General features: G+C 42.0%; 1 protein-coding gene across 3 annotated transcripts in view; it reads right to left on the bottom strand.

The window, feature by feature from the left end:
• Positions 1 to 1,158: 1,158 nt before the first annotated feature.
• The window catches only part of Opcml (opioid binding protein/cell adhesion molecule like), a 522,006-nt gene continuing 505,157 nt past the window's right edge, over positions 1,159 to 18,007 (bottom strand). For 2 of the 3 annotated variants that reach the window (XM_027411722.2, XM_027411723.2), the window contains exons 6-7: positions 17,505 to 17,656; positions 1,159 to 1,259 (exon numbers count right to left, since the gene is read on the bottom strand). In XM_027411722.2, the coding sequence (XP_027267523.2) occupies positions 1,159 to 1,259; positions 17,505 to 17,656 (253 nt within the window). Of the gene's footprint in view, positions 1,260 to 16,559; positions 16,587 to 17,504; positions 17,657 to 18,007 lie in introns of all 3 variants that reach the window. The other variant, XM_035444368.1, reaches the window with a different exon arrangement.

Below are 18,007 nucleotides of genomic sequence, written 5' to 3'. Positions count from 1 at the left end.
CATAGGAAATTGCTCTTCTGTGTAGTTAGCCTGTGAGATCACTGGCTTTCACATAAGAAGTTGCTAGGCAATTTTGAAGACAGCAATGTCTATTGATGGTGGTGGAGAAATGGAGATAGTGGCATGGACACATACGATTAGAGGTTAATATGGTGATGAATTGATAGTGAGTGGTGGGAAGAAAAACAGAAAACAGTCAGATAATTACATTGATGTTATGATAAATAGAGCAAATGGATTGTGAGAGAGAAAGACAGGTGGGTAGAACTAGATGGAGAGATAAATCAATTGAATAACTGTATAATGGTATGATTGCTTTGATAGCTTGATAAAATAATTAGCCAGCTATTGATCACTTTTTTATGAGTTGTGACAGCACTTAAGGGAAGTAGTAGCATTAATATACTTCCCTCATTTGGTTACTTGACTTCTCAATTTTTAGTTTTAGATTGCATGCCTAGTCTCCAGCCTGTAATTCCTACAGCTAGTGGAAGAAATGAATAGAGTGGAAAGGCCAGAGAAGACGGTGGAATTTTCCATGTGGATGTACCTATATGCAAATCTATGGATATAGTGACATAGCTTCTTACAAAGAAAAGGAGTAAAGCCTAATAGAATAGGTGATAATATGCAATGGGATGGGGACATGTACCTTTTAACCAGGAAAATGATTGAAAGCTTAAAAGACAAAGACAATAGGACATGTAGATGCAACTCTTACTGTGTACTACATTGTGAGTCAAGTTGTACCTTCAGGGTGTTTGTCATGGGACATAGTCTTTTTGCCCAATTTTGTGGAGTGCCCGTGTGTGTGTGTGTGTGTGTGTGTGTGTGTGTGTGTGTGTGTGTGTTAATGGTTATGGAAAGAGAAGTAGAGAAAAGGAAGGCCTAGGTAGCAGGAACAGATTCCATTTGGGGGCACACCAATGAATGATTATCCTACCCTGGGTAAAACCCTGCCCACCCCAAACCCCAACCCCACTCATTCAAACTAAAAAAAGAAAAATTGAAACTCCCAGAAAAGAAACCAAGATTAAAAAAAAAAATTAAGAACAAAAATAAACAAAAAGAAGCCCAAACTGGTTTGCCCTCCGCAGTGTAGATTAAAGTCTGTGATGTGGAGAAGCAGGCGTTGATGAGAGGACCTATGGTTTCTTATCAAAACTTGATGAAGAAGTGGGCAAAGAAGGTCCCTGAGAGCCAGAGACAAGCCAGTGCTCTAGAGGCCGAATTGACACCATCAATGACTGCTCCAGGCCCTGTGTAGGGGAAAGAGAGACAGACTCATTAGCATATAGCCTATAGAGCCCCATATTTACCCCTGAAAAACAAGTGCAAGTCATGCTTCTCTGTGGCAATATCCCAAGTCCCACTCCTCCCCACTGACCCATCTAGGTTGAGAGAGCCAGAAAATGCCAAGTGGGAAGGTCGAACTCTAAAAAAAGTAGGGGAAGGGTTATGGGTCGCTTTGACTACCTTCTCTGACAGTTGGAGAATCAAAAATATGACAGAGTAAGTTGATGACAGTCAATTAAGTACATAGGCCCAAGATAAGGGCAACAAACAGGGATTTATAGTAACCTAAGGCATGATGACCCTTTCACTGTCTGTAACCATCATTATTCCATGGAAATGGGCTCCAATCAGACAAGGGTGACCAAGAAGTAGACAGGTATGGGTGTGAAGGAGAGGGTCTCCAGGAGTGAGAAGCAAGCATTGGGGAGAGAAGAATGGAGATATTTTGTGAGTAATAAAAGTCTAGATGCAGACTTCATCCTCTGTACGTATAATTCAGGTGTTGGAAGGCCAAGCTGCCATGAAATGGGGACTAAAGACTGTGTGTGGGTATATCTCATCCACCAGTGATGGCTCTAATATCTACAAACAAAACTCTGCCTTCCCAGAACAACCATCACCCTACAAATGGCTCATCTTGAAAGAACTCTCTCTTCTTTTCTTCCTTTCTTGTCTTCTTCCTCTGGCCCTATGGAGTCATGCACATTCCATAGATAAATAAAACCACAAAGCCATGAGTCAGACTCCTTCAGTAATTAATTAGAAAGACAAACTACCAACTGCTCTGATCCTCACTCCCCTAGGGCCAAGGGCACCTGGACAGGTATTGAATTCTGTCTCTTGGTCTCTTCCATGTACTTTGTTTACAAACACTTGGAGTTGTAAGCAATACCCTAGTCTATATCTCACAAGCAAATGTACCCCCGGGAAAAGCAAATTGCATATCATCAAAGGATTGAAAGCCACAGAGAGATGCCTTCACAGACCAGAGATAAAGGGAAAGATAGATAAGCAGACAGACAGCACCCCTCTTTTACCAACAAGTAAAACTAGGCCTCCAATGCCTCTTTGGTAAGCAAACTGACCTGGCAGGAAAGAGTTGTTGAAAAGAGTTGAAGATCTTATTGGGCCAGAACAAACTATTAGTTATCAATTTCTCTCATGGCCTTGCTTAGGAAGGGATAGATTCAGCTCTGTTTTTAGGGAAGTTCAGGACTCTTAATTTAGCAGTGTGACTGTAGTTATTTCTTCCTCAATGACTTCCAAACAGGTAAATTTCCCCTTGGCTTACAATGTATGCTGTAGACTAAAACTTCATATTTATTTGATGAAAACTTGAAATTGGGCTTGCCCTGAACTGCATTTTTACTATTGTGTATTCACAAACATCAGTAGGAGCCAGAATCTGGGACCCATGGGGGTGAAAAGTATTGGTGAAAATTAGCCTGATCCTTAGACCCCTAGAAATGCCAACATACATCCTAAATAATTTTATTTGCCTGTAGAATGTAATAGGTTTAAAAATGTTTAAGTTTCAGACCAGTGCAATTCTCACATTGTGTCAGAGATGGTCAGGGGTAGACAGAGTCTTTCAATATAGTTTGAGCTGACCTCAAACCTGCAATTCACCTGCTACAGTTCAATAAGTTTATAAGAAATTAGACAAGGCAAATTTGTTAGGCTCATACATTTATTCACAAGTTTCTTTCCAAACTGGTATCTCTATAATACACAGCTTTACCTCAGCACCTACAGCATACTGTTCTAGACACCACTACATGTACCAAAATCTGCAGATGCTTAAGGATCATAGATAAAATGTAAAGTGCTTTAACAGACCTACATATATTCTTCTGTATATTTAAGTTGGTCCTAGAGTATTAGTGTGTGTAATTCTATGTAAATAGTTGTTATATTGCTTATAGAGGAACAGCAAAAAAAAAAGGAGGCTGTACTTTTTTAATACAGGTAATATTTTCTCCCCCCCCCTTATCCTTCTCTTCATTTATCTCCTCTTCCTTCTCTACTTTCTCCCTCTTCTTCTTCCTGTTTATCTTGTTCTGAGGATTGACCTTTACATATGCTAGACAACTGCTCTACTACTGAGAAATACCTTAGTCGAAACACAAAATATTCAGTGGGCAGTTGGTTGAGTCTATAAATGAAGGACTTGTGGACATTTTAGAGTATTCACATTTATGTATACTTTTGTTTAAAAGTATATATTATATATAATAAAACTATACATACATTAGCCTAGTTATGTATGTTCATACATGTAATCATATATGTATACCTGTGTTCAATTCATCTACTATGTTGATATTAACTTGGGAAACAACTGAAACCTATCCATTCTCAAGGAGTATCTAGTGTAGGAGGCAGTGGGTAGATTTAAGCCTTTCTGTGAAAGTTTGTCACTAAGAGGTTGATCTAGTTGAAGTAAGAGATGGAGAAAGAAGGAGGTGGAACTCTAAAGAGAAATAAGTGGTTTTGGTGGTATGGGTGAGATGCTTGAGCTTCACTGGATAGAAGGTTATAAGTATGTTCCTTTTGAATATTCCAGAGTGGAAACCATGAGGATAACTTAGTAAATCCATTGGCTGCTTGATGAGCTGAAGACAATAGAGATGTGTTTGTATTGTGTTCTGTATGGGGCAAGCATAAGCCTAAAGGTTAAACATATTTAAATTCCTTTAACCATAAAATCAAACCCCCAAAATATATCCACTAGTGCTATTCTAATTAGTAGACTGCTAAACTGAGGAACAGAACAGCTAAAAATCTTGTCTAGGATCATACAACCTATACACCTGGAGCTGAAATAGAACCAATCACTGTCCCCAAATCTGTGTGTTGGTTCCAACAACCCTTCTTCTTCTCAGATGAAAATGGCTCTTCATGTGTCCCAGAAATCACAGCACCAATGGGTGATGGGAACAATAGACTGGGAAGCAGATTATATGCTTCAGCTGCTCCCTAGCAGAGTGACTTCCTCCCTGAGATTTGGGTCTACCATCTGCAATAGAGTGGAGGTGAGGTGTGATGGCATGCTTTCTCAGATCAAGGAGACTGTGCCTTTTGTGCTAGGAGGGATAGCTGGTAAGTAGTCAGACAGCTGTCAGTGGGTAGTGCAATGTTTCACCATGTGATTTTTGGTACCATTGCATAACTGCCACCTTCTAAGAGAACAAGAGGCTCAGAAACATCCATAGACCTTACAGTTCCATTTTTGGCCTCAGTTTCTGTGCAGCTCCATAGAGTTGTTTTCTATTTAACAAGCATGACAAGCACCTGTTTGATGTATCAGGTGATATCATAATTTACTAACAAAGCACCTTTGGTTAATGAGTCAATGAAATTTAGAGATTGCAGCCCAATAATTAATCTAATCTACCATGATACAGATTAAAAGAAACAGTTTTTTTCTTGTACAAATCCTGGCCACATTTGAGATTTGGCTGCTGGTCCAAATGGCAAGAATGGTGCTCTACAGGGTGGCTCTGAGGCTTTGTTCAGAGTGGGAAGGCAGTGGCTCACATCCTTGTACCTCTGTGTTGGAGGGCTGTGAGACAAAACACATCAGCAATGAGCTGTTTTTTATACTGTGTCCTTACGGTAACCCTGTTTGACTGAGAATGAGAAAAAGAAAACATTTGAATTGGGAAGCTCACTCTAACCTCCTATATGCCACAGTAGTCAGTTTGTTGATTTAGGCAAACGTTACTTTGTGCTGGAATATGCAAAGGGGATGGAATGGTATTGTTTAACCAACATGATAGACACCCATGCTGTGTTGGAGCTCACCTTGGAACCTTAAGATTGAGTTGGCTTTTGCATGCCCACATATGTTTTGTGAATCTGGAGTCACACTGCACTTCAGGGACCTGGAGAAATTCCTGACCCTGAGACCACAAAAGCCCCACACACATCTCCATAGTCAGAATCCTTTACTTAAGTCCCAACTTCTTTGGGTACCAGCTGCACAGACTTCTCCAGGTATGGGACAGCTAACACTGGTTTTAACTTTAACAAATGTGATAAAGCATTCAACTGGTGGTCAGGTTTTTATGTTGTTGGTGGGTTTTCTTTGTTAGAATGATTACTAGTGGAAGCATGATACAGAGTTTCAGTGCTGTGCTCTGATCTAGCAAACTGACACTGAGATATGCCTGCACAAAGGCAGAGGCTCTGGAGAAAATGTAGGACTGCAAGATGGACTAAGGGACAGGTCCACGGAACAGGTAGCAAGGCTCTCAACAAGGCTGGAGGAAAGGTGTTCTGGCCACTCTGCCTCCTTGATCTCTCCTCCTTGTTTTATGAGGTTAAAAAAAAAAAAAAAAAAAAAAAAAAAAAAAAAAAAAAAAAAAAAAAAAAAACTTTGGGCTAAAGTCATTGATAATTCACAAGTATACGTAGTCCTCTTAACTTTTGAGTCAGCCCAGTTTAAGTTTACATCTTGACACTGGCTTGCTACAGATGTGGCCTTAGATGAGGTACTTTGTGCTTTCTTGTCGAAAATTGAAATAATTATATGGAGTACGCTGTATTCAAACGGTTATGATAGTGCCTGGGACACAGTAGTCATGGAGTTGAGGTAACTGTTGCTGTAGATTGATGGTTTATCCTCTGGCCTCTTCTGTGTCTTTGCTGGGATGAGTGCTAGATTATTTAGATCTTTCACCAGTATGTTGAACTTTGATGTTTTGGGACTGAGAAGCAGTTTGATGACCAGAATGACCACTGCTGAAAGGGCTACAGAGGGTGCTGAGCACCAAGGATATTGGGAAAGGATCCACAACCAAGCTTTGCAGCCAACTCTAGTGTCAAAGAGCCAATCTAGAAAAGGATATGGATCTCAAGCCACGCTCAGAGAGGTCACAGTACATACTAAATGTGTGCTATGCCATACTCTTTTCTCAAAAGACAGCCACAGACTCTAACTTCAAAGAACTTATATTTTAGGGGCTTCTACATAGCCTCTCTCTGTGTCTATTTTTTTTTCCTTCTGACACTGGGGATTAAATCTAGGGCTTTTGCATGTCAGTCAACCACTATGTCACAGATATACCCCCAATATGAAAACTTTTTTTTCTTATTTTAAATTACTGTTGAGACATGAGCTCTCTAAGTTGCCTGGTGTGCTGGATAGTTTTATGTCAACTTGACAAGTTGAAATCGTCTGAAAGTATGAGATCCTCAGTTGAGAAAATGCCTCCATGAGATCCAGTTGTAGGCAGGCCTGCAAGGCATTTTCTTAATTGGTGATTGATGGAGCGTACCAAGCCCATTCTTGGTGATGGCTTGGCTGGGCTTGTAGTCCAGTGCTTTATACAAAGCAGGCTGAGCAAGCCATGAGGAGTAAGCAACAGCAACACCCCTCCATGGCCTCTGCATAGGCTTCTGCCTCCAGGTTCTTGCCCTATTTGAGTTTCTCTCTTGATTTCTTTTGATGATAAACTACAATATGGAAGTGTAAACCCTTTCCTCCCCAACTTGCTTTTTGGTTAATGGTGTTTCATCACAGCAATGTAAGCCAAAAGCCTGGGTTGACACTGCACTTTCTGTAGTCTAGGGAGTCCTTGAACTTGTGCTTCTGACTCATACTTCAGAGGTAGGATTACAAATGTGCATTAGTAAATCTTTTGTCTTCTCTTTTTTTCAAACCCTCACTGATTCTGTGGTGAAATCAATTTGGGACAAATAACCCAAGTTCCTTGCACCTCAGGAGCACCCAGCTTGCTTGATAGTCATAAGGAGACTTAATCTGAAAGAACCAAACTTGATTTCTGCCTCTGTTCCCACCAGCTGGATCAATTTAATGAAAACAGCCAAGTTTTCCCAAAGAGGAGCCATTATTGTATAAAACAGGGGAAGAATGGTTTCTCTGCCTTGTCAGGCAGTTCTTCAGGTTAGTGGAGATAGTGTTTCATTGTTAAGTTTACGTAAATGATGAGTGCTGGCCAGGTGATCAGGACTTGGGTGTTGCTGTATGGGCATCCTGCTTTAAATAACAAAATCCTGTGGAAAATGCCAGCTCTCAAAGAGTGCTGACTGTGGCCAGAAAGTAACCTTGAACATGGCTAGTGGTTGACTCTATCCCTCTACAGTACTAGAGGAGGCTGCTGTTCACAGGTGAAAGCTCACTAATGAAGAGAAGGCATGCTGAGGAAGTGCTTAGAGAAGCCCAGTTCTTCCTGCAGGCCAATGCTGCCTTTAAGGAATCATCTCTGTTTACAGTTAACAATGGCTCAGTACAATGAGAATAGCTGCTACAAATACCAAGCTTCATTAAATATCCTTTTCAGGGATAAATTGACAGTGAGAATGCGTAATTATGCCCTTTCCCATTATTCTATCCCCTCCTCCTTTACCCTTTTGAATGCTAAAAATTAATTGCTTTCTTCATGCCTGAAGTTTGAGCATCTTTAAAAATCAAAGCTGAAATGAGAATGTAAAGGCACAAAACAAACTACGAATGGCACCACATCTAGGGGACAGATTTTTAGACAAGCAGAATTTAGTTTTCAGTGTATTTACACACACACAGAGTGAAAGCTGTACCTTGGTGTTAGCATGCTTGCCTAGCATGTACAAAGTCTTGGACTTGACAGATGTGCTGCCAATACACACACACACATATACTTAAAAAAAAAAGAACAAGAAAGACACAAAGAGACAAGTATGGAAATGGCAAGATGATAGAAAGATCCATTGGTATACACTATATGTCCAGATTATTTAGGACAGACCTAGAGGTGAAGCTCAGCCAGGGATGAAACATAGTAAACCAAAAACAAAACAAAAAAGTAAGGTCTACCTTTGAGTTTGCTGAGTTAAAGTGAGTAAATATTGGAATATAGTGTATTAAATTTGACTGATGATCTCTATTGGAACTAAGCCATGTCCACAATCCTGGCCACCTTTAGGCTAGACATGTGCTGCTGCATGCAAGGGTGACTCACCTCTACCCAGACTGCCAGCTGCTAAGTAAGTGTCCAGATTCACCCAAAGCTTTCAGAAACAAACACAAGCCCCCAGACACAAATCTGCCTTGTAAGGGGTTTCAAAGCTAAAAACTGTAGGGTACCTTATTACGGTGAAGGTATTGGGCTAGGCGGTTGTCTTCCCTTTCTCTTTGCAAATTATAATGAAAATACGGCATCTTTCATCAGGAATGGCAGAATAAGTAGCTGCAATTCTATTAAAATGGCAGGTGGGAGGGTGAACACATTTAAAAAAACAAAAGCACAAAGAAACAAACCCCACAGGCAAGTTGAACTTGTTGCTAACACGAGATCAAGGCAATATCTGAAATCTAAGGAGCTACAGTTTTGTTCTGAAATTTGGATGGGTTTATGAGTGCGATTATGAACCCCACGACCTTCCTAATGAGGAACCAAAAGGATAATGATGTTCTCGGTGATTAAAAGAGGAGCAGGGAAATCTAATTAGAGGGTGTGTGTGCTGCACTTGTTGGTGAAACAGAAACCTATTCTCAGCAGCGCTGGCTGATGAAGGCACATTTCTCTTCAAAGAACTTTCTCTCCATTGTCTTTAATTACAGTGGAAACCGTGGCACCGTGTTGCTTTACAAGTGAGATTAACCAGGTTTTGCAGTAAACTATGAAGGGCGGATAAAGTGGCAAAACCAGCAGCCATCTTTGTTTTGTTCTCTTTTCACACCCTATCTGTCCTCACCACAAAAGACAAGAATTTAGCAAGCTAGTGTCAGAAGTTAATTCAAATCATCACAAACCTGAGAGAGAGAGAGAGAGAGAGAGAGAGAGAGAGAGAGAGAGAGAGAGAGAGAAGACTTCTGGCTAAACTGTGTGCCTATGCTGACATCAGCACACCCGGGGTGCTCAGTGTTAAATTCTAAATGCTCAGGCTAATAGCCAGATGTCAATGATTCACAGAAAGGAGGTGGGGTGCCAGCCAGTGACAAGGAACCTCATCAGGAATGAAATGTGAAATGTCTGCATTTTCCCCCCCAATATGTTGACATTTTGCAGGTTGGGAAAAAATATAAATGATTATGCTGCTGTCATCAGCCAAAAGCAATAGTATTTCTCTCTGACTCATTCTCTCCCACCACCTGGATTTAAGCTGTGGATTTGTAAAATAAAAAAAAAAAAAAATCATATACGTTATCAGCAGGAAATGGGCAGATATGTGCAGCTTTTGATGCGTTGGCAAGGATGTCTTCCTAAAGAGTGAATTGGAATGTTTGATGCAGTCTCCTTCAGAAGGAACATGGGGTTGGGTCGGGGGGGGGGGGCTACATTTCAAATTAGAATCTGGCCATGTGGATGGCAAGCCTGCAAGGGAAAATCAGAGAAATGGTGGTGTGGCTTCTCTGCAGGGAGCGAGCTAAGTGTCCTTTCGAGGATCCAGCTGCCCTTTGGTTGGCAAAGGGTTTTAAATGAATAGAGGCTGTAACTGATGCCCCCATTGACTGGAAGATTTATTTACTAATTCGACAAACATTTGCTGGGCAACGACCATTGCAAGACACGGTGCTACATCCTCTAAGTGCAGAAACAAATACAAACAGAATACAAGCCTAAGGGCATGCCGCTACAGGAACCTAAAGATGAGGGATTGCTTCTTCAGTGAGGCTCAGAAATGCTCTGCAAATCGGCTGCCATAGAGCATTCACACTTGGAGGGTTAGTGTGGCTTTATCAGACAGAAAAGAGGGCAAAAGCTTGGGCAAGTGACCCCCCAACATGCAGGAAGGGATAGAAGATATATAGGCTAGAAAGAAACACAGGATTAAGTCTGGTGTTGCCACTTTCATGGTAGAGTGTCTACCTGGGGGAATTGTGTCATACCATTTACATTCTCTGAGCTCTAGGCTTTTCTTCTATGAAATGGAAATAATAAGAATTGTGGCAATGGATTCTTAGGTTCTTAAGGCCGTGTGCAGTTGACACTGAGAGCTTTTTCATCCAAGAATGTGGAACTCACATTTTATTATAATGGACACTGTATATGTTTATACAATATCAGAAGCTCTGTCCATACTCATTCCTCATCCTTGGTATAATTACCAGCACACAGTAGGCACTAATAAAACATTTGTAGAAGAGAAGAAAGAATGGACAGATGCACTGACAGAAACACCCTGATCATTAGCTTAGCTGATAGGATCTGGAGCAGACTGTCTCCTGCCTGGTGAGTACCTGGGGTTGGTGGTGAGGGCGGGTGGGTAATCAGCAAGGCTGTAAGGCAGACTGATCTCAGAATACACTCATGCTTATCTGATAGGAAGGAATTTTCAGCCACTGAAATGAAAAGGTCCCTTTGGGATGTGTGACAAGCCAGTTGGGAGGTACTACTAAAAAGGAAACCAGTGTGAAGATGATCACCCTGGGCAGATGCAGTCTGTAGTGTATGAATATGGCTAGCAGGCAGCAGCAGGAAGGTTGAAGTCCATTGGCCAAGGGCTCCTTGCTTAATAGAAGTAAAATGAGGATGAGGGATCTATTAAGAGGGTCCAGCTAGAAAGTAATGTGCACAGGCTCAATGGGAGGGGACCCAATGGAGGAAGAAAGAACAGTTGATTCTGTTAGGGATGCAGGGAAGAAGTAGGCTATAGCTCAGCATTCAAGAGATACAGATTAAAGGTACAGATTCACAAATAAGATGCACTCTGTGGCTACAACTCTTCCATCGGCCTAAGAGTCCCTAAATAACTTGCTTACAAGTCACATTCCCAGGGCCATTCATCAAGACTTTGATTAAGTAGTTCCAGATTAAGGCTCACAAATTTGCATTTTTAGGACTCCTCCAGGAAGTCTAAAGCAGACCAGAAATGCAGCTCCTGTGACACTTGAAGACACAGGTATCCTCTCCAGCTCTCACTGTTGTCCTCCCTTGACTGACTGACCTATGAGGATTTTGGAGAGAAGCCAGAAGCAGACAAAATGGAAGGTAAGAAGGAAGTCCTTTCCTTGTGATCACAGGACTCAGAAGCAAGTTTTGAAGGCAGGGGCTGGGGGAGAGAGTGGGGCATCTGGAAAGTGAGAAATCTTGGTGTTATGAAGGAGAGAGATCCTGAAAGACAGAGGTAAATGGCGGTGGAGTGAGTAAAGGCTGCAAACCCTGATGTAAGGTGAGCCTAGGCACATATGCTGGAGAGAAGCCAAAGACCCCTGTGCTCACTCCTCACAGAGGCCCTGGAGCCATTTGACTAGACAGTGCCTCTCAGGACACTTTGATAATGAAAAGGAAAGAGAAGGCAGAAACGGAATTTTGTGGGGCAGGGTGTAAAAGTAGGGGCATTGTGTGGGGCATGGTATGAAGGCAGGAGCATTGTGTGTGACAGGGTGTGAAGGCAGGGCACTGTGTGGGGCAGGGTGTGAAGGCAGGGGCACTCTGGGGGGCAGGGTGTGAAGGCCAGGGCATTGAATCCAGGTTGTGTGGTGCTTTGCCCACAGGTCATGTTGGGTAGCTTGGACAGGGGCTTGTTACTGCTAGTGTGAGTTGAAGAAAGTTGAGTTCAGAGACCCAGTATGCTATGCAGATTTAACCCAGAGGAACAGCCATTAAAAAAGAAACTGGAGGTTTGATCACTGGGTCTCTAGGAGCTGTCTAGTGGACTATAAGCAACACTGCTGTGAGGGTACTGATGCTTCACCTGGGGAGAAATCCTAGAGCCCAGATATTTCCTTAACTGGACTGCTTGTGATAACAAGATTCCAATGAGTTGCCCCTATGCCTGATACTTAACTCTTAGTATAACTAAACTGTCTTACAATTTCACAGATGGTGTTTAAGAAATCTGTATTTCTCTCTGCACCATCCCTTTTGGCTGTGTGTGCAGTCACTGTCCCTCTCTCTTGTAAGGTCCAGAAATGCCTGCATTTATATGTCTCATTAAGCACATCACACTGCAGTACTGGCTGCAGTCAGGCCCCAAATCTTCCTTCTTCACACTCTAAGGACAGAGGGACAGGGTCTCTTGCTCATATCCAGGAGGAAGCAGAGCTTGTTGGCATACTGGTGGAAAGGAAGTGACTTCCATGAGAGACAAAAGTGTGGCCCAGAGGCTGAGCCTGGCCACTCCCTGTCACACATAGGGCTGACAAGACTTCAAGGGCCCCAGGCTTCAGGTGGACTTTCAAATCACTATAGCTACTAAATAAAGCTAATGAAACCATGAAGCACATGATTTTCTAGCTTTTAGGACATGGGCCACCATCTCCAAGGTTCTGGGCCATATTGTTAAAGACCATCTGTGGTGGTTTGAATGAAAATGGCCCCCATAGGCTCAGAGGCAGTGACAGTATTAGGAGGTGAGGCCTTGTTGAAGGAAGCATGTCACTGGAGATGGGCTTTGATGTTTCAAATGCTCAAACCAGGCCCAGTGTCACTATCTTCCTGCTACCTGCCAATCTAGATGTAGAAATCTCAACTACCCGACCAGCACCACATCTGCCTGCCATCATGCTTCCTACCCTGATGCCAACAGACTAAACCTCTGAACCTGTAAGCAAGCCTCAATTAAATGCCTTCCTTTACAAAAGTAGCAGTGGTCATGGTGTCTCCTCACAGCTATAGAAACCCGAAGAGACTGTCCTTTGGAAAGGCTCTTGTATTTACATTACTTCTCAGACTCTGAACAGAGGCAGAGAGAAAGCAAGCAAGGCACCCATCTTCTTCTGCTCCTGTACTTTGCTGAGCTCTGAGCAACAGACAGCACCACAGCTTGCCTGCCTCACTGGATCTGGGCTCTGGCAGCTGCTGCAGTTAGCTTCTGTTCTGTATCTTACTCTTTCCCCAGCTCCGAGGGTGCCTGGAAGGTGGGTGACATGGTGTGCTATCTGAGTTGGCCTCTGCCTGAGGCTCTGTCCCTGTGGTTCTGTGGCAGGAAGATAACTGGTGTGATGAGGAAGAAGCTTCTCCCACACTGGCATCAAGCACGGACTAGGATGATCATCCACTGTCTATGCTTTGTCCACTTCTTCCACTCATGTTCTCCTTCTAGTCCATTCTCTACCCACTGTTTCCATAATCTTGCATTTTTTGTTTTGTTTAGCAGTTTTAGTTTTTTAACTTGCTTCTATCCCATCCTTCTTTGGCTGTTGCTTTTCATGCAGAAACATAAACAGGGTGTGAAGATAAGACCAAAGTGTTAAAACCACAGAGGTGGAGTCAAAAGAGACTGTCAAAAACCCAGTTATAGTCCAGACATAGCTTGTGAGAGTTGACACAATTGTATACTTAGGATTTGCACATGTGTCTGGAAAGCATGAACATACTGGTTCTAGGTGTGCAAGTTGGCCCTCAACAGAGTTGGTTTTAGAGACAGATGGTTAGGGAAGGGAGAATTTGATATAGAAAATGGCCCAAGTAAACAACTTGTTGATATGTGATTCCATACCAGTTGGCCACAAGAATCCTGCATGGGTTGAACTAAAGTAGAACTGAAGCACTGAAGCCCTGGAATTAAAATGCCTCAATCACATCACAGTTCAGCTGCTTACAACCCCCTGTGATTTGAGTTATCTATCTCAGCTCTCCATCTCCATACACATAAAATCAGGAGAAATTTAGAACATACTTTTTAGGCTAAGTAAGAGAGATGGGCATGAAAAGACCCCATGTAGTGGTCCTGTACATTCTAGCAGTTTATGGTTATAATTAGGTATACTTATGGTCAATTGAGGAGAGGAAAACATTGGGAGTCAACAGGAAGGGTGGTCAAACTAGACACTTTCACTTTTATCTATAGATGATAATTCATCAGTCTTAGTATTAGAGTGAGCCTCGTGGAGACCACAGAGGCCAACTTACTCAGAGGTCTATCATGGGTAAAAACCACAAGCTCATCGAGAGAATTTTCCTAAGCCTGTTAGCTAAAGAACAACAGGCTGCACACTGAGACTCTCTGGGACATGCCCCTCTATTAGCTTATCACATCTCAGTCTCTGAGAGTTGAACTTTTGGCATCATTAATACAACCCTTTGGTCTTGGCTTATTGTCATATATTCATTCATCTACAAAATTTTCTTAACCAACTACTATGTATGAATCTTCATGTCAGATCATAGACATATAGTTAGACATGGTTCCTACATCCATGGATCTTACAGGATTAAAGGGGGGAAGACTTGCATCAAATAAAACAACTTGAAGAAAAAATCAGAACATGAAGATAAAGGCTATAGAATCTGGGAATCTACCTACTTTGTCAAGAATACGCACTTATCTCTCAGAATAATGTGTTGTACCTTCTTGATAGTGAATGCATACTTGTTGAATGAACAGTAGCCTTACTCACTGTGTGAATACAATGGGCAAATCAAGATATGACAGGATTATAAGTAGGGGAGTGTACTGATCTGCAGAGTCCAGGAAGCCTCCTCCCTTCAGGAATGGATGCATGTACTCTAATGAGATGAATGAGACCATGTGACTTAAAGGCTTGGAAAGAGCTATAGTTAAAGGGCAGAGAAGACTCTGGAGGAAACAAAAGCAGATGTCCTTCTGTTCAGTAATCCTGTCAGGTATATAAATAGCAAGAGTGATCAGATGGGACAATTAACAATAAGTTTTGGTAGGTGCAGGAAAGAACCATAGCATCCAGAATCTATAGAAAAAGTTCAGTAGTTGTAGTTATTTGATGAATTTTGCCCTACTGACAAATCACAATCTTTCTAATTTTAGCTCTGAGGCCTTCCATCTTTGGGTGTTTTCAAAGTCACTTATGTACACTTATTTATAGATACCTTTATTCAATCCTCTCATCAGCCTTTTGAGGCAGGCACAAAATCCCAGCAGTCGAGGAAAAGGAGGATGAAGGAGTTTGACTGACATGTGGCTGAATTGAGAGGTGAATCTATGGCGACATTATGAACTGAATCATGTCCTCCAAGGTTATTATGTTGAATGTGTAACCATGAGCATGACTATATTTGGATATGGAATAATAAGAAGGTACTCAGGTTAAATGAGTTCATAAAGGTGGAGCCCCTAGCAGTTCCCTAAGAGAAGATGATACATGAGCCCTAGCTGGCTCTCTTCTCCTCTCTTTTCTTTATGGTTTCATCTCCTCACTCTTTATTACAATTGGAGCATAAGGGGAAAAAAAGGTTATGTGAGGACACAGTACTGTTTCTAAATGACACAAAACTTATTCCCAGTTGACAGCAGAAAATGACATGAACTCAAGTAGTCAAATCATCTGGTCATTATTTCTAGGTTCTTCTAGTGGTCATATTCTATCCTGAAACTTTCTTTGCCAAAGGAATAAATGGAGGTTGGAATCTGGATGATGCTCTAATCTCAATCTTTTTCCTTTATATTATCATGACTAAGGAGCTGTGATCTTCAAGGTTTGGCACAGTATGCCTTTCACATGCCTGGATCCACAACCGTGTACATTGACAGTCTGAAATAAACATGTTATAATTTTCCATAAGACTGAGATGGACACGTCTTAGACAAGTAGTGCTGCCAGGCTTTCTCCCTGGATGCAGAGCTGAGAACCAGCTATGGTGGCATCCAAATGTCTGAGTGTGGAGGTGAAGGTAGAGCTGCCTAATTTGATTACCGTCTGGATAAATACAATGGTACATTACAAAGTATCTGAGTCTGGGTCTCATCTAACATGTATCCTTACCCTGTGTATATTTCACCATTACCCAAACCCCTTTGTCCTTCTCTTATTAATCTGTAAAATACAAGAAATAACTTATCCTGATCAACCCTGACATGACTCCAAGAAACCACGAAATATTTAGTAAATAAGACATTGTCATCATGAAAAATAAGTCTAAGAACTTACATTTCAAAACAAGAATTTTAGCACTAAGCCAGCATCCTTCCTTGTCTTGGCAAAAAGGAAAAGGTAAGTAAAACCACGCATAGGAGGAGAACTGGTCCCTCGAGACAGTCATGTAATAATCTGCTTGGTCTCTGGGCTGCGTTCTTGTCAATGCATCTCTATGCAGACACAGCAGAGGACTCAGCCTTGTTAGCAGTGGCCGATTAGATGTTTATTATGGAGTGGCAGATTGTGGTAGGGTGAATTCACTTCTTCTAAGCTCCCTAATCAAATTCCCTAAGTTTCCATGAAAGCCATCACATTCTACATGCTCGTTATTGGAATGGTCAAGCCATACCCCTTTGCAACCTACTATAGAGAACATATTAGGGAAGGGTGCAGGCAAGCCTATCTTTGAAGTAGGCTTAAAATACAAGAGCATAGGCATTCAGGCAGGCAGAGGAAGGAAGGAGCATGCTGTACCCACCTGCCACTGCTGATGAGGGGCTTATTTCTAAGACACACACAGCACAATGCACACACAATGCAGAGAGAAAACAGAAGACATAGATCACACATTTCAGATGGTTGGTGGACAAAGTTCAGTACATGTCAAGCTTGTTACATCTGAGGTGCACATGGAAAAATGGGTCTGCACCCTGTTCATCAGATGATTCCCTCTCATCAAACCTCAGCAAATAAACACATACACACATATATGAAATACCACTGTAAGCTGATGCTGGTCTATGAAATGAAACGTTGTGTGGAAATATGGACACAGTAGTATGGGAAGATGGAGTGAGGAAGGGGAAGGGCTTCCAAAGCAGCCATTTATGGCCCCTTGGCATCTCCATCCATAAGGAGAAATAGATCTCCAGAACATGGTCTGAGCTTTTAGGGGAATAGAAGGGCCCTCCTGATGAGGACTCAGACTTCTGTTCCCCAATTATCCCCTTGTATGAGAAGATGACCTGGTGATCCACAGGAGAATCAGGATGACAACAGTTGACTTGGTTTAAAACTAGGACTGAGATCCCAGGAACACAGACTCTTATTATGGAAGTTATCACATCTTACAATTTGCTTCTCATTTGTTCCCACAAACTTCTGTCTTCTCATTTGTCTTCAGATGATATTACTGTTGAATTTTCCCATGAATTTCTGTCTCATATGGAATCCACAATCACAGTTCATCCAGATTTGGCTTACTCCTTTTAAAAGGAGCAAACCTGGCCAGAATAAATTATCTTGGAAACATGACTGCATGGCATGCCAGAGGAATGATAGAGAGGAGTACTTTTTAGCTAAGGGTGGTGGGTTGAGCAATATGGATGGAAACAGGCCAAGCAGACTGTGTCTATTACCCTCCCAAGCTCCTGGAGCTCCCTCACATGGCCAAGCCCTCCAGATCCAGGCTTCCTGCACTCACCATACAGTGTGATGCTGGCATTGGTGTTCCCAAGCTTATTTGTGGCCACACAGGTATAGTTCCCATAATCTTTCTCTGAGACATTGAAGAAAGTCAAAGTGGATATACGGCCTTTGTTCTCAATCCTCACTCCATCCAGGCCAGTGGCTAACCTGCAGTAGGACAAAGCACTGTTGGTCTGGACCCACCATCAAGGGAAGCAGCAGGTATTAAAAGAAAGCAAAGGGGAGTCCTAGAATTACCACAATGATGTCCTATTCAAATGCCTTTCTTTTGACTATCCCAGCCCTTCAACACAAGTTTTAAGTGCCATGTCCTCTATTATGAGGAAAAAGGAATCGTCGTATTCAAAAGACAACTCACTGGAGCCTGCCAAATCCATGACTAACCCAAAATTCTAAAACAAGGTCAATTCATTTTGTTGACTTCCTTCATTTTTTTTTCCTTTTCTTCTCACTTCTGATTCTAAAAGGAAACTCGGTTACAAAGGAGGTTATAACATA

The sequence above is a fragment of the Cricetulus griseus genome, chromosome 4 (genome assembly GCF_003668045.3).
Source record: "Cricetulus griseus strain 17A/GY chromosome 4, alternate assembly CriGri-PICRH-1.0, whole genome shotgun sequence".
Taxonomy (NCBI): Eukaryota; Metazoa; Chordata; class Mammalia; order Rodentia; family Cricetidae; genus Cricetulus; species Cricetulus griseus.
Note: the sequence above shows the minus strand (reverse complement) of the source record. Positions and strands in the feature narration are given on the sequence as shown.